The following is a 24804-nucleotide window of genomic DNA, read 5'->3' on the forward strand; positions in this document are numbered from 1 at the left end:
GTCGGAAGTATATTAATGTTCGTTTTAGTCTTTTGATTTAGTGATGCCAAAGGTAACAACTATGCAAAAGGAGAATAGCCTGTCTTCTTAACGTCCCAGAAAAGCACTTTACCATCCCTTTCTAGTCTTAGTTGATCACTACAACCATACACGAGCAGATCTCCTGGACCCCGGGTGCCCCCTCCTCCCCTTTCTCAGGCTGGGTTTTACAAGAGCGTGTTGTGTGGATTTTAAGGGTGGGGAGGTCTAGGTTGGGTAGGCTTTGAGACCGCTGAATGTTTTTGCTGGGCGCCGCTGCTGTCGTCCCTGCAATGCCTTGGTTTCTTCCATGCCCACCCCAGAGCTCCGGTGACTGCTGCCCACCCTCCAACCGAACACTTATCCACGGCATGTAGAAAAACAAAAAGTGATGCAATGAAAAACAAGGTTAGATAGCATACAAAACATTATGGTGGAAGACAGCTTTAAGTGAGATGTATAGGAAAACATTTGTGTATATTGTATATTTAGAAATTTAAATAAATGGAAATCAAAGGAGACCCAAGTTAAAACTAGACTAAAATTTAATTGCTTGAATGTGAAGATAAAAAAAAAAACTTGGTTTCTAATATTGATTATTTAAAAAGAGAACAAATTATATATATATACACATTACAGAGGTGTCAAGCGAAGCCAAAAAATATTTTATTTTCCCTTAGATTCACACAGAGGATACCACTCTTTATATGGATTTTGCCATCGTCCTCTCTTTGCTTCTTTCAAAGGTATGAATTACCATATTCACTCGTGCCAGTACTCATATTCTGTGAACTTTAATATTCTGAAACATAAACGCCATGGGTCAAAAAACGAAATGCCAGGTTTGGGATTTCAGTGCTGTCTACGATATTTATCAATTCTCAACACTTTTTTTGGCACACTTCTGGTATATGCATGAGATTGCAGATTACATGAAGTTGCGGACTAACTAAACCAACTGAGCCAATGCATAGCCAATCCTAAAGATTTGGGCCAAGTGTAACAAATTAACATGAGATTATATATAACATGCCAATCATCTAATCATATTCAGTACTCTAATGGAGCAGCCACAAGGAACAGCCATTGACTCAAAATGTGAGGGTGTTTACTCTTGCAAACAGAGTCCAAAGGAGAGCAGTGTTTTAATGAGCCTTTGAAAAAGTGTGAAACCAACAGGATAAATAATAAAGGATGGTGGTACATCTCTGTACAGTGTGTTTACCAGTATTTCAACCAGTTTCTTTTGACGGTCATCCTCTCATTTTTCCGGCTTTCAACATTACCATAGCAATCCATATATAACCTGTATTAAAATGTATAGATTGTGCGAAACTGAATGTTGGAGAGATTACAAAAAAAACACAAGTGAATTAAAGTATACAAAAATTATGAAAACTTAAGGGGACAAATGTCATGTTTTGTTTGTAAAAACTCCTTTTGTTGGCAGGGGTCTACTGGACAAATAAATCAACTGTAATAAAGTAATTTTAGTATATGTTGGTTTTGTCATTTGTATCTTTTAACACATTTGTGTCTGTTTAAAATCAAAGTGTATTTAAAGGAGTAGTTCACTTTAAAAAAAATATTTTGCTGATAATTTACTCACCCCCATGTCATCCAAGATATCCACGTCTTCAGTCGAAAAGAAATTAAGGTTTTTATGAAATCATTGCAGGATTTTCTCCATATAATGGACTTCATTGGGAACCAAACGGTTCAAGGTCCAAATGAGTTTCAGCGCAGCTTTAAACGACACCAGATGATGAATAAGGGTCTTATCTAGGACCCTTCGAGTCATGACTCGAAAAAAGATTTGTTCATTTTGATGAACGAGTTTGAACAGGAGAGTCACGACGCTCATCACAGAACAGAGCAAGGTGACCATTTGTGCTTATAATACTTTATTTATTTTTTAAATGAGCAATCGTTTTGCTAGATAAGTCATTTTTATTAAATCAATATATAAAAACTAAAAACACATGTCTGTATTAAAGAAAAAATAATAAACACATATTTGGAATGTAATTAAATAACAAGTACTTTGGGTGTCTTGTTCATTATATTAATTTTCATATAAAAGCAAAAGAACTTAAATCACATACAGTTTATTAGCAACACGTGCACGAGCGTGAATCCCGTTATTCCCGCGATAGCAGACTTTGGTGTTTTTTTTTTCTTTCTTTTTTTTTTAATTTTCAAAATCACAGAGTTTGATATCAAGTTCTTCACATTTCTTTTACACATTTTCTGATAAGTATAACATCTGATAAGTAAAACATTAAAACATGAAACAACAATGATTTGTAAAAAAAAAAAAAGATGTCTGATCCACTGCGAGAACCGAGATCTTTTTTTTTTTTTTTTTTTTTTTATTGCAAGATTATTACAAACTCTCGTGGAGACAACATCAAAAAACACACCAGGCATCAACAATATGCAGATTGACGATGAAAAATAAATAAATAAATAAAGTAAATTAAAAATAATACATAAACAAGGCATAGTTTTCAAATAAATAATGTGTTACCGGATCAAAAACTTTTCAGCAGCATAACATACATCTTCTACAGTTTGTTTAGATTTCTTTACAAGGTTCAAGGAGGATAAAAACATAGAAAATTCATTTTTAAAACAGTTCACATTTGGCAATTGTTTTTTCCATTTATTTTTGTGAATGTGGTATTTACCCATAATGATGATAAGGTTAATCAAAATTGAAAGGTCCCTTGTTATTTTGGAATTATAGATTAGAATAGATCTGTCTAGCTTGACTGCGCTTTTTTCACTCCTCCTTTCAGCTCTCACTGCAGCCACCTACTCTCGACTACATTTCAGGCGAGGCGAGGCGCATCTCAAAAGGAAATCAATGCCCCCAATCCAGTAGTTGGCACACGTGAGCAGATCGCGCGAAGTGTTTTATACCAGAAGAACAGGAAGCACTACGTCATCAAGGAGCGCGTATATAAACCACGAGGCGCACGCGTGTTAGGTCTTTCTGTTCTGAAGTGGCGACTCGATGAGTGTGTTCAGAGAAGCTTCGAAAAAATATACGACTGATCATGGTAAGACGCAATGGACCACTATTTCACAATAATAATTTTCTTCCATACCGTGTTGTGATGAAATCTAAACTGAATATAGCTGGAATTACCGTCAGATGGTTCAGTGGTGATGATCGGTTTTCTGAGCACATTAGTGTGGAAGACAACGTTACTTCCCACATGTGTGATCTGTTCATTAACAATCTGTGTCTTTTGCAGATATTCTATGAAGATTTAAAACATTTTTTGGTGAGTTCTGCAGGAATGTTTTTAATTGTTACCCCAGTTCTTTATAATGATGAAACCTAAACTGATAGCTGGAATTACCGTCAGATTGATCAGTGGTGATAAACGGTTTTCTGACTCTGAACAAAATATTAAGTTTTTCAGAAATATGGCTTGCAAATGCAAGTCTAAGTTATCTTTTTTTTGCCCACCAGATTTTAAACGAAGGGGATTGAGACGACGACTGCTGCTTTCAATTATTATTACTTTTTTAGTTCTTCTGTGTGTAATGAATTTCTTTTTATTGTAATTAAGAAACACATCAAAACCCAATAAAAGTTCTTTATTCACATATTTGTTCTAAATCGTTTCTGTGAGGAAATGTGTTGCCCACAATGCAGATGTGTTAACATCCTAAGTTATGCGTCTCCCAAAAATGTAAATTTTTGTTAAATGTAAAGGCGTTTACTCGGCCTCAAGATGTTCCAAACCTGTATGAGTTTCTTTTGCTTAAAAAAAATAAAGATATTTTTAAGAGTGTGGGTAACCAAACAGTTGTGGGGCGTACTATGGAAGTTAATGGGGCCCATCAACTTGTACAGCAGAAGACATTAATACAGGTTTGGAACAACTCGTGTAAATGAGACCACGTTCCTTTATGGGTGACCTATCCCTTTCAACTTCTATGGCCAGTTTCTTTTTCAATTTTCATGGCCACCTGAATATTTTGTTGTATATCTAAACATGCAAATATATTGAAAGAACACACTTCATGCTTTTCAACAATCAGTTTTATTCCAGCTTCATTTTTCAACACTTGAAATGTGGGAAGGTTTCATAAATAAAAGCGACATTGAGCAAAAAGCTGAGAATTCAGAACCATGATCAAAATATAGACGAGTAGATCGTAGTTTGTCCTGAGTTGAAATTTAATTCCGGAAGATTAGGCAGTTTTGATTTATATGCTGTTGATTATCTCGTTATTTGACATATGTAAATTATTATTTCTGTGACTACTTGCTCTTCCACTTCACATTTGCAATACTTTAAGAAGATGCGTTACAGCGCCCCCTAGCATATATCAGTGAAAATAGCCGGAAAATTCCGTCAATGGAAGGGTAGGGGCTCGTGATCTGCATTATGTTTCATGCAATGGGAAAATATCACCTTTAAATAAGTGTAAAATGGTTTATTAATTGCCCTTCCCCATTTCTGTTGATTAAAAGCCTCAAACACGTCCAATACCTAGAAGAGCACAACCCCCTGGCCTGTAATTGGTGGTCACTTTGTAAAAAGAAACTACGAACGTTACAATACGCATGCGTGTAACATCACCAAATTGGCGTTGTGAATTTGACAATGATATAGATTTTAAAAACGTGCCTCTTTAGGCCCCCTAAACACCATTGTCGTATAAATGAAGGAGCAGAACCATAGACTGGAGGAAAAAAAAAAGTATGGACATTGTCCGTGACGTAGGGCTGCACGATTAATCACAATGAAACCGCACGTGATTTGGCAGAGGCTGCGATTATTTTATGCGCAGTGTGGCCGATCTGAACACCAGAGGGCGCTCCAAATATGCCCTGCCGCAGAGATGTAAGATCACGCACATCATTTCAGGAAATCCCTATCTAGCATCAACACTGTAGCTGAATAAAAAGATTGACATGCTTTGATTGATTAAACATGACTAATAAACACACACTACGAAAGAAGCCACATCTTCACAGTTGTCATAAGGGGGAAAATTCCCAATATAGACCAAAACCACTTTTTGTACCTGACTGTAAACATTTTTTTTTCTGCTGTAAAGTAGGGTAAAGTCGCTTCTGTGTTGGATTCAAGAGACAGACAGAAGGTCGCCGCCTGGCCAGAACGCACAAGTTTTCCGTTTTTAATTAAAAAATTGTCATGTAAACGGCCCCTAAAAAGCTTTGCTACAATTAGTTCCATTTAAGTTTATTTTATTAACACTCATGAACAATTATACATTTAAAGTGAAATCCACAAGCACGCAATAAGCTCAATTCTCCCCACGTTCATAAACCATAAAGTATTTCAATTATTTGCCTTTAACCAAACCAATATTTCCTGTTTCAAAGAGGGAAATATACAACGTCTTCAAAGGTGAGATATAATGGCTAGTCGTCATCTTTTTCAATGTAGGGTTTCGCAGAAAAACGAGAAATTTGCCGGGCCAAGTATCTCTCCCTGGCTGAATTTACAGTCTGGTCACAGCTGCGTTTAGCAAATTTACTGGGTTCCTGTTTCGCTTCACCTTTATCCTCGGTTTCCATGACCTTTTCTTCTTTAGCATTGTCAGTTTTCCCCTCGCTTATCTTTTCTTCATCCCCGATTTTCCCTTTGCTGCCCATTTTCTGGCTTTCTTCCTCCATTTTCCGGGTTTCTCTGTCCCTCAGATCTGGCTCTCCTTTGCGGTCGCGTTCTCTGTCCTTTGAGCTGTTGTCTCTTCTGTCTCGATCTTGTTCTCCTTTCCGCTCCCGTTCTCTGTCTTTTGGAATGCTGTTTCGTCTGTCCCTCTTACCATGTCTGTCGTCTCGGTCCCTTTCCCTCCTGTCTCGGCCTCTATCCTCTTCTCTGTCCCTGTCTCTTCTGCGGTCCCTGTCCTCCTTTCTATGACTGTACTTGTCCTCTCTCTCTCTGTCCCTCGTCCTCTCTTTCTCCTTTGTCCTATCCCTGTCTCTACCTTTGAGACTTCTTTCTCTAACCTCTTTCCTCTCCCGGTCTTGCTCGTCACCACTGTCTGAACGAGGGGATTTTTGCCTGTATTGGCGTTTTGAGTGGTTGCCGCTTGTGGTTGTTTTATTGAACACTGCTCTGTTATCGCTCTGGTCCTCATCATCACTGTGGGATTCAGCCTCACTCTCTCTCTGTTTCAGTGTGGGCTCCGGGGTCGGTGACCTTTCTGCTGGTGCAGAGCATGTGGCTTTGTCCTCTCTAAACAAGTTCAAGTTGAAGATAAATAATTTTATTAAAGCATAGGTAGCAATTTAAAATGCAACAGGAGTAGTTAAAGGGATAGTTCACCCAAAAGAAAATTCTGTCACCATTTACTCTCCCGGCCTCAATTTGAATTTTTTCTTCTCATGAACAAAAAAAGTAGTTATTTTGAAGAATTTCAGTAACCAAACAGTTTATGGACCCCATTGACTTCCATTGTATCCATAGCCATATTCTTCAAAATATCATCTCATACATGTTTGGAACAACTTGTGAGTAAATGATGACAGAAGTTTTGTTTTCAGATATATGATGTCGTTTAAACTGAACTCGATGACACATAAATGAACATTTAATTTCATCAGCAGAACAGAAAATAACCCTAATTACAGTCAGGTTCTTCTGTATAGGAAAAAGCAAAATACTTATTATTTGCTATGCTATTTTTATGTAAGCTTTTAATTATTTACATTTTTTTTTTAAATTAATATAATTGCATTTTTTTATGTTAAGCATATTTTACAGGGGTTTTGTAAACTTCTGCACTTATCCATGATAAACAAGCAGGTGCAGCCATTTTGAACTTTTTTATAATCTGCAAGGATTCTAGTGTTATTTTAGCAGTCAAAAACACAGTGCTTGATCATAATCATAAACACTGATATTATAATCATAGTCATAAACTGTGGTGTGTAGTGCAAATAAAGAAATATCTTGCTTCCGTAATATATGCCTCACCTTTGAGCACTACGATCAGGAACTGCCTCTTCTCCGACTGTCTGATTGAGAAGATGTCTATAAAATCCACTGAGATCTTTCTGCTTCTTGACATCCAGTGCAGCTAAAAATGAAAAAGAAACCATTAAGCATGTCCATTTTAATACTCATAACAACACTTCAAGAACTCACCTTCTAACGCTGTTTCCCTCTTCTCTCTCTCCAACTCTTCCTGTCTTTCTTTAAGCTTCTGGCGATAAGCTGAGGTGACAAAGGCCTCTTTATCAGCAAACAGCTCGCCCTCTGCTTCTCTTTCCTTCTGAATTTTCCTCTCATCACGGCGTTCTTGTTCCTTCTTTCTCTCCTCCACTGCACGGAGCAGCTGGTTAATATACTTGGGCTGAAAATGTTGAAGTGAACAATTAACTACTGATCATATGCTATTTCAAAGTATTATATAGTAATACAACAGCTATACAGACTTATATTGATTTAAACTCAAGGTTCATCCACATCAAAAACAACTAGAACAATAAAAATGAAGTTTTAATCATCTTTCTAATTCTATGAGAATAGAGAAATCCACACTATGACGATAACAACGAAGAACATTGATTTCAATGAAATCCCTTTCAGAACCATTTTTATCCAGCTACTGAATGATAAAAACATAGAATCTATCCAGCTTTAAAGAGCTTGAGCATTTAAAGTAGCAGATGACTAAACTGTAACTCATGCTTATAATAAACAGAACAATATCATCCATAGTGTGGATCCTGCTTATACTGTTAGCAACTTTTTTTGTAATAAAATGTTAAAATATACCTTTTTATCTGTGCCACCTAGCAATTTTTTATTGCTTTCCAGTCTCTCTTTCTGAATATCATCATACACGTTGTCATATTCATAGACAGTGCTGTCCTCTTGAAGTGCCTTTTGCATCTCAAGACGGGTCTGAAGTGGGATGTAGAACAAAAGAACGGTTTTCAACACCATTAACCTGATAATTATGAGATGATTTTTTGGGATGTCTTCCAAACTCACCTGCTTCATCATCTTCTTTTTGGCTGCCTCCTTCTTCAAGCTCTCCCCCACAGAGGTCTACAATATAAGAAATTGTGTTTTATTACAATTATCACTGATTTAAGTGTAGAGAAAGTCATATTCGGATTCATAGAAGCTGTCACCTCATCATCAGAATCATCTCCAAACACAGAGGGCCGGGAGAGAAGGGCAGATTTTGATGCACTCTTCTGAGGCAAAATGAGTCCATATCTTAAATGCACACAAGACAGTATGAATGCAAAACGACTTACATTGCAAGTAGTGGTTAACAAAAGTTTAGTTTATAACCAGTTTAAGCTAGTTGGCTGTCGATCTCCCAGCCTGATCATAACTGCTATGCCAGTTATACCAGCTAAAAGCAGCCAAACACCAGTTTTTCCAGGCTGGGAGACCAGTTTGAACTAGCTAAACAGTGTAGGCTTGTTTTAGCTGTGTGTTTCTTTCCCAACAGTGGTAGCCAAGCAAACCCCTCCGTTTCATTTAATGACAGTTAGCAACAAAAAGCTATAATAGTACGTAGAGCAAATTGAAGATTTTAGTCAAATGCAACGTGTAAATACTATTTGTTTATGATTTATAATGTGGCTAATATTGTATTCACATGTGTTTTGGGGATAGTAGCATTAGCTCTGTGGCTCGGACTATTTTGATTAGGTTATTATTAACAAGATACTCTTTAAAACATGCACACACAATCATCATTCCACGTCCACCATTATAAACGATCATTTCTTCATATGTCTTGAGTAAGGGGACAAAATAACTGCCAGTTAGGATTAAGGCACTTACTGTTTACCAGAGGTCGCCATCTTGCTTCTAAAAATACCTGTCGTACGGCAGATTCGATAATTTAAGATCAATACGACGTTAAAGCAAAAAAGCAGAATCTGATTGTAATTAATAATACATTTTTGTAAAACAACAACGATGAAATCAAATATCCTCTGTGTAATTACAAATTAGTTGTTCTGATTATGTTTACGTTTTTTGTTTTTTTTTGTTGAAAGTACGGTATATGAATCGAACGATATTACTTGTTTTTACCATTCAATTTGACCCAATTCTTTTGGGGATATCCATAAAACGTTTTAGCTCTAGAAAATATATGGAAACGTGATTGTTTTTGTACATTAATGGAGTTTAATCATGTTTAGTAACTGAATTTACAAAGTAATACAAGACACATGTAGACAGTGAAAACAAATAGGCTACTGACGGTGGCGGTGCAATCAAATCAGTAGAAATTTGTTTTACCATTTCACTATCTGCTAAAACTCAATGAAAGGAAAAAATATTTATGATTTAGACGTTTAAACAGTGGCATTTAGAGGAAACAATTTAAGTAGCCTACATTTATATTATTAATAATTATTAAAATAGGATACAATTATTAATATGAATGCATAGTCAAGTTTCTATTGTAGGCCTATACTAAAAAAAAAAAAATTGAAAACGATATTACTGAAACGAAACTGTTCGATACAGAACAGGCTGCCACTAGATGGTGACAATCTCTTAAATAAATCCCTCAATCACCAAAAACCACACCCCCGGCAAGTTGCTGTTCTCACAGAACAGACAATATTAAAAAAAAAAAAAAAAAAAAAAAGAACAGACACTATTATATTTGTATATAACTATTTGAATCTTATTGGTGTTGTTAGTGTTTTTCCATTATGTAACACCATTTATAGACTATAGGCCTATTGCAAAAGTTGATATGGTTAAAAGTCTGGTCCACATTTTTTGACCGTTTTCTCTATATGAACAGTTTTTCACAGTTTTTCCTATACTGTGCCATACCTTATATGTATGTTTTAAATGATTTAGTTAAATGTGGAATGGCATTCTTTCTATTGTATCTCTGCATTAACACAGACTCTGTTACACCTGCCTTAATCCTAATCTCATTTTCTCTACCCTCTGCTCTCTACTCTCACTGTTAATGCCATTCAGAGAGATTTGGGTAAACTCTGGATTTGGTTGAATGGTTAGAGAGCAAACGCAAATGGCAAATAGAGCAAAATAAGGTATGAGGAAGTTTCCTGTAACAAATGAAGTTGTGTGTGTCAGATGCTTTGAGTGGCTTCATGAAGCAAAATAAACTGTAGGCCTACTATTCATCTTTGAGAGTATCACATAACCTACAAAGAACTGAGTTGCATTTGCTTTGGCATGTGTGAAGCAGCAGTGTGGGAGTGAAGGTTACGAGCAAAAGAAAAGTCACAGCTTGTCTGTAAACCCATTTCCTGTCTGTGTCTGCACATCATCTGAGAAAACAGAGGTGTGTGTGTGTGTGTGTGTGTGTGTGTTTTGATGAGTGTAATGCATTACAAATGAATCACTGTAATTTACTTACTTTAACCTTGAAAATGTAAAGCTATTATTTACCAATTAACCATATTTGAAGCTTTAAAGGGATAGAAAGAAAGGGATGTCATTTGCTCACCCACCCTCATGTAAGGAAAAAATAAATATTTAAGAGTGATGGTTATCAAAGTGCTTTGGTTCCCTTTGTATTTTTTTTGTCGATGGGAAACAAAACTGTTTGGTTACCAACATTCTTCATAATCTATTATTGTATGTTCCACAGAAGAGAGCAATACACGTTTGGGACGTCATGATGGTGAGTAAATGACAGAATTTTCATTTTTCTCTGGACTATTCAATTTGCTTTAAATTCATTTCATTGCAGTGGTATTTTTAAGAGAAACTAAATCATTAAGAGAAATCCAACGTGGACCTTTTCAAAAATGCTGTTTAACTCTTTATTTCACATGCTTGTTGTTTAGTAGCCTACACACACAGTTAACCATGGCTTGAGGCCACTGAATCTTTGACAGCTGGCGGTTCCGGCGCATGCGCAGAGGACTCGCAGAGAGGAAGCGCGACAGAAAGCAGTAGCAACGGACGAGCTGCGGCTGATCTCCTCTGACACAATTATGTCTGTCTCGCCACCACCAGTTTCTCTCAGGTATCCGTTTACCGGAGCCTGAATGGCGTTGGTAACTGTGCAGCGGTCGCCTACTCCAAGCGCAACATCCAGCCCGTGCGTTTCGGTGAGTGACTCGCATCTTTTTTCTTCTTCTAACGTTACACCTTCCACAGCCTCGGTAGTTTTGGGTTCATTTCCGCTCTTTCCTACGGTCCGTTTGTCCTCAGACGCTAGAGAAACACGCATGCGTGAAATATAGACTCGGAATTACATTGTCCATATGGCTCATCAAATATCTGTCGAGCGTGTGACATGGACTGTTTCACAACACAGTCGTTGAGATTTTCTGCTAAATCTACCGGTTGTTTGCAGTGGCATGTCACAGACAGGAAGTGTTTAATTAATTGCTCAAATCTTCTCTTTGACAATATATCAAATAGTGATATTCATATGCAAAGATGACTATGACGATCTGAATGGTCTTCAAACGAAAGTCGTCTCGGAACCAGGAAGTAAACACAGTTGCCCCCTTAAACTGAGCCAGTTATAAACGGGCTGTCTGTAGAGTAGTACAAATGTGGGATTATTAACGTCTAAAACTAGACTAAATAACAGGAGACAGATTAAAAAAATCAATAAACAACGCAAAGCAAGTGTTTTATTTATTTTTTAAATGTGAATGACCGCAATATTTCTTGATCCCCTTGTCAGGGACCCCTCGACATAGGCAACGAAATGTATTAAAACTAGTGCTTGTCAAATGATATTTAATCACATTAATGCCAAAGTTAACTCGAAATATGTGCATGTATACATTGTATGTATATTTACACAAATTCTAACGCATTTTTCTTTAATATGTGCATGCATGTGTGTGTATTTAATTATATGCAGTACACACGCATGTATTATGTAAACACAAACTTTTATTTTGGATGCGATTAATCACGATTAATCGTTTCCCAGCACAAGGTGTGATAAATCGTAATTTCCTCCAGTCTTTAGACAGCAGAATTAATATTATAAAGTTCAATAATAATATTGTGTTACATGCAATACAGTTGTTACAAGAAAAACTATTCATTTCTTAAATTTCCCTAAGACCACTTGCAGCCTCTGTGGAGACTCCTGTTTGACATCATTTGACTTAGAGAAATGTAAATTTGCATGTAACGATAAAAATCAAGCGCAATGATGAAGCAATTCGTTTTTACCACAACAGAATCATATGATATTTCACAGTTGTCTGATTAGTGACTGAAACTGCAGCTGTGATGGTGCTGTTAAAGAGAGAATTCAAAGGTTTGTTTCCAGGTGGGGTTGATTCAGGTTCCAGGAACCAATATCTGCTTGCTTTTCACTATTATCTTCTTGAGCAGTACATAACCCCAGGTTACTTCAAAGAGACTTCCTTCCAAAAATCATCTGTTAGGTAACCAGTGAGTGGACAAATGTTATCTCTTATAGGCAATTTCGTTGGTCTTTCTAAGGTCTTGTATACTATCACGTGACGACATCTGTGAGAAATCTCATATGAGAGTGTCTTGCGAGACTCCTGTTTGATGGCTATGGTGTCACCAATTCTATACATGCAAACAAATCCAGTCTTAGTTTGTTGTACTATGCTTTAATACACAAACGACTATAAACTATTTGAACTTATGCATTGGATAGTCAAATATTCAATAGTCATTTTCTGCTTAAAACCAAATAATTAATTCAAAGAGATTTCATGGAGTCAAACATTTCCATAATGCAAAACACTGAGCTTTCATTTGGGTTTATGTAAAATCATGCCCATCTTGGGTAATGTATGACTGCCACGAGTAACTTGAGATGAATTGGTTCTCTGATAGCCCCGTCTATTTCTGAACATGGTAAATCTCAGGCTTATTGATGCAATGCATTTCAAACACAGATATGGCTCTGTTTCATTAAAAAACAACAATCTTCCCCCTGTACACTGTAAAAAAAAAAATATATATATATATTTTCATGATTTGTATTGTAATCACAACATTTTTTCTTTTGTCAAATCAATTTAAATAATTTATATCGTTCAGATAACATAATAGTTTGAGTTTCTGATGATTAAATCAATCTCCTTCATTGTATTAACTAAATTTTTCCATTTCAATGAACTTAAATTTTTAAGGCAGCCAGGTTACTTAATTTTTAAAGTGTATTTTTGCAATATAATTGGTATTGTCACACAACTGGGCTGGTTTACTGAGCTGGTTATATCATGTATAAAGCAAAACAAGTTTCTAAATATCCTGTTACCATTGATCATACTCTGTCTTCATAATAATATTGCACCTCTCGCTCCGTCTGTCTATGTTCTGGAATAAATATGCATCATGCTACTGCGAACTGTTCATTTTAAAATCTTTAAGGCTTTAAACTCCAAACTCTTATTAACACGTTCAAATGCATTTAGCATGAAATCCCCATCTTTTCAGTCGATCATCTGCTCTGAATAATAATGTGGACTTATGCAGTGATCTGAACTGTTAGACCCAAATAAATGCTACAGCATTTGAAAGGTCTAATAATAGGGGTGTAACAATATATCGCAATACAAAAATGCAACATTACGTATCGTGGATAGGGACAATATGTATCGTGGATATTCCCCCCAAAATAAAAATGTCTGTGTGAGAAAAAATTCAAGTTTTCAGAGTTTTAGTGTCAATACTACATTAAACTACTATATATAATTTTGATTATAATGTATAATAATGCAATGGGGGAATATTTGTGGGTCCTCCTGATAATGCCATATATCTGATGTTCCCAGTTAAAATTGTCCTAAATTATTTTAAATATATCTAGCCATTGAAAGAGTGCAAGCATATTCATCTAAAATAATTCTGTATTTTCAGCTTCAGAATCATGAAAATTGTTATTTTCCTTGGGTTTCAGCACCAAGTCCAAGCCTATTCATTTAAACCCACAATGTAAAATCAAATTTAGCATTTTAACCAACAGTACATTTTTTGTTAACCTTTTACCAAATGTCTTGGAGTATCGCAAAAATATCGTATCGTGAGCTCAGTATCGTGATATGTATCGAATCGTGACATGAGGATATCGTTACACCCCTATAAGCCATATAAGTTGGGTAGAATTTATTGATCACTGGCGAGAAAGCTGGATGAATTCTTCGTAGACAGATTAAAAGTAGGTGTACAGAACAAGACATTCCCCAAACAAAATGTGGGAACCAATTATTGCACTGGTTCAAGTGATGGGTAATTTAATTTTTCAGTGATGATGTCCAATTAATAGATAGCAATGCAATATGTCCCTTTTTTGTGCACAAAATAATCCGTGTATGCAAAAACAAACAAAATTATGTATGGATTAAAGTAAGGGTCTCCACACAATTTTTTTCAAATACGTTTTTGTGAAAATTGAAAATATGTGCAATACAATATTACGTTAACTTCAACCAAATCTAGCCTTTTTGAAACTTTATAAGATGAAAATCTCGATTTCAGTTGGTGTCACTTGTCTGTCTCTACATGAACGGATATCTTTAAAAGACCCCTGTATTAAAGATCGATTTTGATGCAAATCTTTACATTGCATTTTCGTCTTATTGTTTAGGCTCAGATGCCGGGTTTCCATTACGGATTTGTCACACAAGTAAAAACTTTCTTGTGTGACATGTTTTTATTTTTTTTATTTGTTTGCACAATTTGAAGGGTAATGGAAGCACAGCTAATTGTACGACCAGGGGTAATATGTTATGCTACAGAACAATAAATCTGTTTTCTATTTTTTTTTTAAAGGAGTCTGGCAGTGGGGAAGATGACCGCCGGTCTCAGCCCAGAAGGTACAAGAAAAATTCATTCTCAATGAAGCCTTATGTCAATGTCCTTCCGATATGTATCCTTGTTTTCGCATGGGTTTCGAAATTAAAAAAGTTACAGAATTTTCGCGTTTATAGTTATGATGAAAAATGCACAAAAATACTATTTTCAATTTTTATATTAAATATATACTTCACAATCCAAACTTAATTTAAAATCAAAGCCATAAATCTAAACAAGTTGTGTTCCATTTTTGAGCTTGATATCTAAAAAAAATGAGCTTTCAGTAAGATTTAGTTGGGCTGCACTGCAGTACCAAAAGTTTTCACTAGATTTGAATTGAATGGATCACTCCCATTCATTTCAAATGCGTTCATTTTGTGACTATTTTATTCAAGATAATTTAATCTTTTCGAATCATGTCCATGATTTCTATTGTGTTCACATAGCAAGTGCCAAAACCTTTATATGTGTGTGGAAAATTGCGTATACAGATATCAATGCCCTCCGAAACACTTTCAAGACGGATTTAAATCAGATCACCCGAACCACTTCAAGAGTTGCACATGCGTTCCAAACGAAACTATAGGCTACAAGTGTAAATGCCTCTTGTTGTTGAAACCAGATGCATTTACATATCTACGGTTTACATACCGGGATGTAAATTTACCATAAGTAAATTTTACTCCTCCCAAAATGGTTAAAAATAAACACATGAGAGCGTCTTATTGGCTACATGAGTTTTAACTGTACAGAGGGATGTACAGGGTTCATAGAATATACATTTTTCCATCATGTTCTTCTGTTACTGGGCCTCAGGTATGACGATATTAATAATTAAAATACATAAAAATGCACATACTGCTTGATGTATACTTTATATTAATCCAGTAGTCTTTAATAGAGTTTTAAATGGAATGACAATTGAATGTCTAAATATATTGATAGATCTGTGAGGTACCCATGTGAAGATGTTACAAAAGGCTCGCTTTCATGTCACAAAAGTTGTCCATTACGCAGTCACACAAACAAGGACCTTCATAAATTCTTTCAAATTACTCCTAATTCGTGACATAATGGCAATACATTGATTTAATAGATTGCCTCAGAGTAAAAACAGCTCTCACTTTCATAATGAAAAGTTGAAACAATGTTACAAGGTAATTTTCTACACAGATATTATAAGCTCTATCTATGATATCTCAGATCTTTAGAGCTGTGTCTGAAATCAATAGCACACTGTCCTGAACTCACTTGCCCTTGTCTCATGCACATATCATATCGTTTTCCTGTTGCAAACTGGTGACATTTTAATCAGACATCCCTAAATGATGACTATTAAGAGATTAAGAGTTTACTTCCACTTCCATTTTTTTGAGAGAGTATCAAATGAGATGGAAAGTTCTCATATATCACTGTCATTGAATATGCCATCAGATATCAGACCTTTAATAACACACACACATACACTGTATGCTGTAGATTGACAGATCATGCATCTGCATCTCTGATTTCTATTATTACCATGATAGCAGTGACATCATAGTGATATCGTCAAGTTAAGTTTGACAGTCATTTTTTGAAAACATGATGTTTGCTCATACACACTAAACAAGCAAGTTAAGCCAGTTGTGTCTGCACTCGGGTTTCCGTTAATCATTGTTGATTTGAAACTTCTGCATCCTTCAGTATTTCCAATTTCTTTCATTGTCAACTCCACAGTAGAATATCATATCAGTTATACATATATCATTTTTACTACTTCATATAGCAGCAGAATAAATTGTATGTAATTGATGTGCATTAATTGGTATTTTTCTTTCTGAAGCCAAAACCACTGGAGTTAATTATACATTTTTGTGTTGTTGGTTCATTAACATTATAATTTCTGTTAATGTCAGATTTTTAGAAGGGATTTAGAAATATTGTTTTGTCTGGAGGTACTTAGGCTAATATAGTCTGATTTATGAAGAATGGGGCTGCATGCATTTGGATCAGCAAAAAAAAGCGAGAATTTGGGAGTGGAAAATGTGACGTCCCATTTATTTACTTAAATACCACAGCAAAACTACTAGCTTAAGTTTGAATAAAGTTCAAACATTATTAAAGGAAACAACAGACAGTAAAAAAAGACCAAATACATTAAATACAAGCATAAATATACATTATAATGCTACGTTCACACCGGATGCGAATAGCACGTCAAATTCGTGCCTACTACGTCTAGTTATACGCTTAACCACTTTGAATCCATTTGAAAAAAAACAAAACAAAACAAAAAATTCGAAGCTAATACACATTCTTATCATTTTTATCAAGAGCGAAATTGACGCGCAAAAAAACCCCCAAAAGTTTGTAGCGAAATTTACGTGCATCAATTTCGCTCTTGATAAAAATGATGATAAAAATGTTTATTAGCTTAGAATTTTTTGTTTTGTTTTTTTCAAACAAAACAAAAGTTTGAAGCGAAATTTACACGCGTCAATTTCGCTCTTGACGCGCAAATGGATTCAAAGTGGTCAAGCGTATAACTAGACGCAGTAGGTGCGAATTTGACGTGCCATTCGCATCCGGTGTCAATTTCGCTCTTGATAAAAATTATGATGATAAAAATGTGTATAAGCTTAGAATTTGTTTAAATTTTTTTCAAACAAAATAAAAGTTTGAAGTGAAATTTACGCGCGTCAAATTCGCTCTTGACGCGCGAATGGATTCAAAGTGGTCAAGCGTATAACTAGACGTAGTAGGCGCGAATTTGACGTGCTATTCGCATCCGGTGTCAATTTCGCTCTTGATAAAAAATTATGATGATAAAAATGTGTATTAGCTTAGAATTTCTTGCGGCAAAACTATCAACTATATTCTGTGATCAAAATTCATAGCAGAACTGTGTAGTAAATGCTGCACTAGAATGGACAGCAAACAATGCTTTGCTAGTGATGTTCACAGTTTATATAAGTTTCACTGATAAGAGCGGTATTTGTGTTTTGATGGCCCTAGCGACCTGGACTGCTTTAAATACATTGTCATAGCACACTGTCACATGACAGGCAACCTAAATGTTTACACAGGCCTAGTGTTTCACCTTTGGTTTAGGATTTCATTAGCTTAGTCAGTCACAACAAGGGAAACTGGGTAGGACAAAGAGCGAGTGCGACCCATGGGAAAAGACCTATCCTTTCCCCTACCACGGGCTCTCATGATTGCCATGATTACCAAAGGAAATTCCATCATCTTTCCCTTTTTACCAGAAGATAGCACAGCCTCGACCGAACACTGCTGTAGCACGCTCATATTCATCTCATAGTTTATTTATAAGCACTTATCGGAATTTCCTCACTTTTATTGTAGCTTCCTCCTATTGTATAGCTTTGTTTGAGATCATTACAAGCCATAGTCCCTAGTCTCATGTATTTATTTACTCTAATCCAGATCTGTATGTACACCGTCTAGATTTTATGGTTTCATCAGTTCATTTTTGGTTTATCACAGGACGTATCAACTTCTAAAATAGTTATAGCCTCATTAATAGTCATTTGGCAGATTATTATTACATGCAAAAGACTTGTGGCTTTAAAAGATGATTAGAATCCATTTCCAGAAGGCTCTGAATGAATCCAGCTTATGTGTGTCGGTTGATAAGGAGTCTTCTGTCCACCGGACTGGAGCACGTGTTCTGACTCCGCCCACCGTCTCAGTGTCTGCATGTTTACTCGAGGAGCAGATGGATATACTAGAGATGCGAACTGAGAGAGACTACACATCAAGGAATGCTTCTAAGAATGACTTGCTAAATTTTCTCTGAATACGATTATTTTTTGTTCAGTCTCTCTAAAGAACCTAGTAGTTGTCGGTGTGTTTTAATGGTTTCTTCAGCATGTGGTAGAAGGATTGGAAAGCTCTAGTGAGGGTTGCCTCACCATTGTCCGGCGTAAAGGATGACTTTAGGTGGTCTGGCGACTGCTTTAAGCAGCTCCACAGAATGCGTGTCTGCACACGATGGAATACAAATACTGCTGCAAAGCGGCTTTATGTACCAGGACAACATCAACCGGCTGTAAGTTTGAGTTTTTATCTGGGAACTTTATGGAGAAGTCCTGTTTTTGTTTTTTCTTATTTGTTCTTATTTATTTTTCTCTTTTAGCATTCTATTTTATTGAGTGTTTTTCTTTTTCCTTTTTTTTTCCGGAGTTCTTTCTAAATATATTAATTTATTTTTTCTTTAAATTTAATTATTTCATTATGTGTCTATGTTTTGATTTTATTTTCTACAGTTTGTTTTTTTATTTATTTAATTTTTTTTCTTCTTATAAGCATTTTGGGGTCCATTTTTTTGTTTTAATTTTGATTTTAATAGATTTGTTTTAATAGATATTCCAAAGTTCAGTTTTATTACAATAGCATTCAGGGCTCCAGACTGAAAATATTTATTTGCGAGACTGTGAGTGATATTTTTGCTCAGATCACCCACTGGTGACAATATAAATGTTAATGTCTTTTTACTTACCAGGATATGTTCTGTGATGAGTAGCCCATCACATCTTTTTATGTTGACGTAATAAAATGACACGACGCGCTGCAAAGTTGCAGTGTGGAAAAAACCCTCAGTGAGATTATCTTTTAATCTTTGCTGTTTTCTGTTACTGCCAGAGCTTCACATTATTTGTAGCACAGCCATTCATAATCACAGTGCGATAATTGGCACATTTTAGTAAACAATTAACGCAATTTCAACAAAATACAAGCCATAAATGTCATTTTGGCACTCTTTAATAATGTGGCCATTGCCCAATCAACATTTCTAACATGGAAAGAGCTTGAATTATTCCGCTTGAGAACAATCACAGTCGCATAACATCAAATTTACCCTAAAAAAGACATTCAATGCCCATAAACTTGTTAGTCAGCTAGAAAAATAACTATTGAAAGGGGCATTTTGCTAAATATATGCACTAGATCACAATCACATAATCCTTATATTTTTGCGTAACCTGTTGTCTTCATGTCATGAGAAAAAAAATGCAAGAAAAAAATACTTTTTTTTTTTTTATTAAATTCAACATTACCCATATAGTTTCATGTGAAGCTACCTTTCACCAAATTTACCTCTCAGATATTACTAATGAAGAAAAATAGATTGGGTGTGTGCAAGACGTACAACAAAGTTTTTAGTATAGTTTAGGATGCAAACTATACTCATTGGCCAGGCCAAGTGATGCTGACATTATTATGGTCTGTGACACTGGCTCGGATTCTATTAGTTCTCAAAAGAAATTCAGTTCTTTAAGTGAATCGTAGTTCTCGGGACATTCACAAGATGGATATAAATGATGATTCTGTAATGTGACAAAATTAAAGCACGTTTATTCTTTTGGGGCACTTAAAAAAATGGTGCCTATTCCCTTTGCTTGTTAATTATTTTTTTGTCTGGGGCCCTGCCATTGAGCACATTATCGTTGCTGTCGTGACTGAAAACTGTTGCTCTTCCCTGTAATGAAGGATGTTTAGTGTATCCAACTAAACATGCATGTATTTGTGTCGCATGGTGATTGAGTCAGTGAAAACAAAGTATAGTTTTACACCTTACCTCACTCCCACAGCATCTTCCTGTCCTCAGTAAACAGGAAGTCCTTGCCGCGCACACGTTTTTATCATTATGCAGAAACAGAACGTTCATTCCATTCAAGCATGCTGTGCAGACCACACACTCTCGTTAAGGGAAAATATGGCATCATTACATTTTAACAGTGATTTATATGTAAATTAAGCATCACTGCAAAGTGTGATCTAAGATGTGACCTTTTTTTGGCTTTACATATACTAGGGATGGGCAACGATTAATCGCGATTAATCGCATCCAAAATAAAAGTTTGTGTTTACATAATATATGTGTGTGTAGTGTGTATAATTAATTTGTATATATAAATACCCACACATGCATGTATATATTTAAGACAAATGTGTTATTAATATATCAAATATTTATATTTGTATATAATATTAATTGTGAATAAATATATATAAAATATATACATGCACATATTTCTTAAAGCAGCGCTCAGTAAGACTGGAAACTTCTTTGCTGTTTTCTCGCAGGTTTCTCTCTCGAGCTCCCCCTACAGTTTCGGAGTATATATATGAGAAAACTGTCGTAAACTCGTTGTCAACTCCCCCTCCCATCTCGTTCAGGCAGGCCATGTGAATTTGTTTTCAGAGAAGCCGGCGAACAAACGGATTTTGTCCCCACCACTTTTGAAACATCTCGCGGCACAGATGTACCAATGCAAATAAAACATCTCCAGTTAACAGCATTCGTTTCATTTGTTTGTTAAATAACTGAACTAGCACTGAAATGTGTTGGCTTCTCTCAGAAACGCGCTTCAATCCGTTGCGGAGATTCTTTCCGGTGAAATCACAAATAAAAATGCACACAAACGTGTCCCCTTTTCTCATGGTTTCTAATTCCTCTCTCGTATATTTTCCCCCACTCATCAAAACATATAAAACCACTGATAAACATTATATCAATTCAACCACTGATAAACATTATTGGTTTTGATGAGGGGGAAATAAAAACTATTCGAGTGCGGAACCTCTGGCCGGACCATCACTGTATTGTGCTCATTTTTATTTATGTGCATCAGGAAGCTATGGACATCGTCGTTCAAAACATGACCTACTCGAAAGAGAAAAAAGAATGAATGCGTTACCCAGCACTTTTGAAAATGCCCTTCCGAATGCGTCTCTGTCCCCAGCACATTTCAAACCAAACTGACGCCCGAGCCATATCCACTGCGGTATGATTCTCAGAACAATATTGTTCAAATGTTGAGATAGTGTATATTTTTATTGTGTTACCAAACGTTATCAGTAACATTATGGTTAAAAATCAATAATACTATAAGAAATATTTCCGCTATTTATTTATTTTTAGTTTAGCCTACAGCTATAGCTACTTTGATTATGCATTATCAAAATACATGTTACGTTACATTCATCATTTTTCTGGTGATCCGAGTTGTCTATCGTAACGATTGACCAAAGAAAGTCAAAAACGTTTAATTTGTTTATTACAAGTTTGTTTATTTTATTATTGAAGCTTGAGACCGGTGGTACTGGTGGTCTGGGGTGCCTCGGAGTTGATAACACTTGCCAACGCTTGTAGCTAAAAAGGAAAAAGAAAATGTATCAATCTTTTATCAACATATCATTTATAGACAAGGTCAAAATAGCACAGATGGAGTTGCATGTGTGAAGATGCAATGCAATTTATCGTTTACTTATAGTTCTGTTTGTGTAAATGTGGGTAAATAAATATAAAAAGTTGCATTATTAGCTAGCAGCTCTCGTGTCGGTTTATGCATTATCAAGTCAGCAGCACAGTATAACGTTACTAATTCTGAGGCTGACGACAAGCTAAACTAATGCATAATTTGTAGAATTTCATATCGATTTATAGGCGATCTGAGAAACACAAATAAACCCTGATAGAGGAACGGACAAAACACTTGCTTACAGAAAACAAGCAAGTTTGTTTGCTAATGAAAATGCTAACATCTAAGTTACAGTATCTAACGTAGGCCTACTAGTAAGCCGGTAACAGACAGCGAGCATAATATAATAAAAAAAAAAACAGACAATAGCAAACATCCCGACTCCCGAGGTCACAATTACAAGAAATACAAACATTAAACACAGTTTATTATAAAGATACTTACAAGTGCAACAGCAAGAAGTCCAGGTCAGCATCGGTTTTGCAGGCTTCGCTTTCTTTCAGTTCTCTCTATTCTGAAAAAGCCGGTCCGTTTTCTCTTCTTTGTTTCTCTGATAAACACTTCCGAGCTGTCTTCTTCTTCTTTTACATCAACCATCACGAAAACTTGAAGAATTCAATATCTAGCGTTACCTTTTTCTTATAGCTAGCCGGCTCCTGGATGGCCGGGGGCGTGTACGCATGCGTGTGCGCGTATAGTGCCGTAAAGCAATTCGTTACCTCGCGAGACCTGAAATCTCACGATACTTCCTAACACTGAGGCCGGCGAGCCGCCGGCCCAAAGTTGCAAGGGTGGTTTTGCGGCTCACAGGCACCAGGGGGGTGCGAGACGATCACCATTCAACACGAAATCAGTAATATTAACATTACAATGACTCCAAAGCTGTTCAGTTAAGGTAAAAAAAGTTACTTAGTTCTGCTTTAAATATATACATGCATGTGTGGGTATTTATATATACAAATTAATTATACACGCTACAAAAACATATATTATGTAAACACAAACTTTTATTTTGGAAGTGATTAATCGCGATTAATCGTTGCCCATCCCTAGTTTTAAAGGGATAGTTCACACTTAAATTAGTGAGACGATGAATGTTTATATGTGAATAAAAGCCTAAATTCAATCTGTTCATCATATAAAGCGATCCGTCTCTTCAGAAAATGTGGACCAAACGGCTCAATTCATGTGGATTAGTATTACGATCTGATTATAAACTTTTTGAAGCCTTCAAAGTGGTAGTTGTGTAGCTGTCGCTGGAGGGACAGAAAGCTCTCGATCTTCATTTGTGTTCCGAGGATGAACAAAAGTCGTATGTGTTTTGGGTAATAATTAAGAAACACAAGATAATTTGTATATTTGAGTGAACTATCCCTTTAAAGCATTTATAATACCAAACTCTCTCAGAAATGTTTTTTTTTTTGAGTATGAAGACTCTTGATTCATATAAATCAACGGATCGAAATTGATTCAGAAATGTCCGTGGAGAGTAACACCCATGCAGCTGGTTTCAATAATGACTCAAACTTGATGCTGTCAGTAGAGACGTTGATGAAGTGTTCGGTTCAGCATGACACGTTTGTCATCTCTTCTTTCTGTCTTTCCCCTCCCTTTCCCTGCTGTGTAACACACAAACCACTGCTTGAATGAAACCATGTGTGTTATTAGTTGGGTGTACGGTGCAAGGAGACAGTCAGCCGTAGATTGAAGTGTGGTTGGACAGTTCTTGACCCCTGTAAAACTGCCACTTTATTTGTAAGCTTCTCTGAGTTTGTGCGGTACTGTGGTGGGTATTCAGAATAGTTTGGACATTGTGAAACATGTTTTTAGGAGTAGAAGGATTTTTGGGATTTAACTGGTAACTTCCTTATTGAATCGACTCGGATTGCTCTCAACTGTAGGTTTGTCCAACTCGAGGGGGACTTTAGAGAAATGTGTGTTACGAAGAACCCTCTAACCAGGAAAAAGGTCATATGGAAACTTTTGGGTTCATTCATTATCATTTGTTTTGTCCTTTGCGGACTAAATATTTCATATTATTGGCAAACATCAAGACCCTAAAATGTATTTATGAATGCATGTGAATGATCAGAAAATTCAAGATATGGGGGTTAAAAAAATGTATATATTTATATTATTTTATGTAGTTAAAGGACAACTCCGGCGCAAAATGAACCTTTAGTCTAATTACACATTGTTACCTAGTCAACCGTTTTCTGAGATTTGTTTTCATGATTGCCGAATGTAAATAGTTTTATCTCTAAAAACAGTTTAGCCTATAACGCTAGTATATAGGGCATAGAGTAATGACAAATAAAAATCGCTTGTTATTACCACTAACACGGCTCAAAATAGCCCCACAGTAACACAACAGCATAATAAGTGTCCCTACATTCAAACCGAAGCATTGAGAAGCATTGAGATCGGCGCTCGTAGATCGACTGGTAGAGACTTTTTTCAAAGATGGCTTCTTCCTGTATTCGCGAAGTTGACTGTGTGTATAAAATATCTTCTTATTAAACTGTATGGACACTGACAAAGTTCTCAATGCTTCGTTTTGAATGTAGGGACCCTTATGTTAGTGTGGGGCTATTTTGAGCCTTGTTAGTGCTAATAACAAGCGATTTTTATTTGGCATTACTCTATGCCCTATATACTAGCATTATACTAGCGTTATAGGCTAAACTGTTTTTAGAGATAAAACTATTTACATTCGGCAATCATGAAAACAAATCTCAGAAAAC

At 35.9% G+C, this 24804-nt stretch overlaps 2 protein-coding genes, 1 long non-coding RNA gene and 2 other non-coding genes across 6 annotated transcripts in view; 4 read left to right on the forward strand and 1 right to left on the reverse strand.

The window, feature by feature from the left end:
* Positions 1 to 2865: 2865 nt before the first annotated feature.
* On the forward strand, positions 2866 to 3639 carry LOC120494721 (uncharacterized). Its single transcript, XR_016147658.1, has 3 exons — positions 2866 to 3083; positions 3282 to 3311; positions 3503 to 3639. It is a non-coding gene; the product is annotated as an uncharacterized LOC120494721 (long non-coding RNA).
* On the forward strand, positions 3136 to 3210 carry LOC120494754 (small nucleolar RNA SNORD65). Its single transcript, XR_005625881.1, has one exon. It is a non-coding gene; the product is annotated as a small nucleolar RNA SNORD65 (small nucleolar RNA).
* Positions 3356 to 3427, forward strand: LOC120494755 (small nucleolar RNA SNORD65). Its single transcript, XR_005625882.1, has one exon. It is a non-coding gene; the product is annotated as a small nucleolar RNA SNORD65 (small nucleolar RNA).
* Positions 3640 to 4060: 421 nt separating the features above from the next.
* On the reverse strand, positions 4061 to 8889 carry nsrp1 (nuclear speckle splicing regulatory protein 1). Its single transcript, XM_039694040.2, has 7 exons — positions 8823 to 8889; positions 8156 to 8243; positions 8013 to 8069; positions 7794 to 7922; positions 7161 to 7368; positions 6990 to 7092; positions 4061 to 6248 (listed from the first exon to the last, which is right to left on the reverse strand). Exons 1-7 carry the CDS (start codon positions 8840 to 8842, stop codon positions 5432 to 5434), a joined length of 1422 nt encoding a protein of 473 aa, XP_039549974.2. The 5' UTR covers positions 8843 to 8889; the 3' UTR covers positions 4061 to 5431.
* A 1998-nt stretch (positions 8890 to 10887) lies between these two features.
* ssh2b (slingshot protein phosphatase 2b) overlaps positions 10888 to 24804 on the forward strand; it is a 33964-nt gene continuing 20047 nt past the window's right edge. The window contains exons 1-2 of one of the 2 annotated variants that reach the window (XM_039693899.2): positions 10888 to 11092; positions 14766 to 14809. In XM_039693899.2, coding sequence (XP_039549833.2) covers positions 11030 to 11092; positions 14766 to 14809 — 107 coding nt within the window. In that variant the 5' untranslated portion in view covers positions 10888 to 11029. Of the gene's footprint in view, positions 11093 to 14765; positions 14810 to 18630; positions 18844 to 24804 lie in introns of those variants that run through there. The other variant, XM_089123525.1, reaches the window with a different exon arrangement.

The sequence above is a fragment of the Pimephales promelas genome, chromosome 19, assembly GCF_988280905.1.
Source record: "Pimephales promelas chromosome 19, fPimPro1.hap1.1, whole genome shotgun sequence".
Lineage (NCBI taxonomy): Eukaryota > Metazoa > Chordata > Actinopteri > Cypriniformes > Leuciscidae > Pimephales > Pimephales promelas.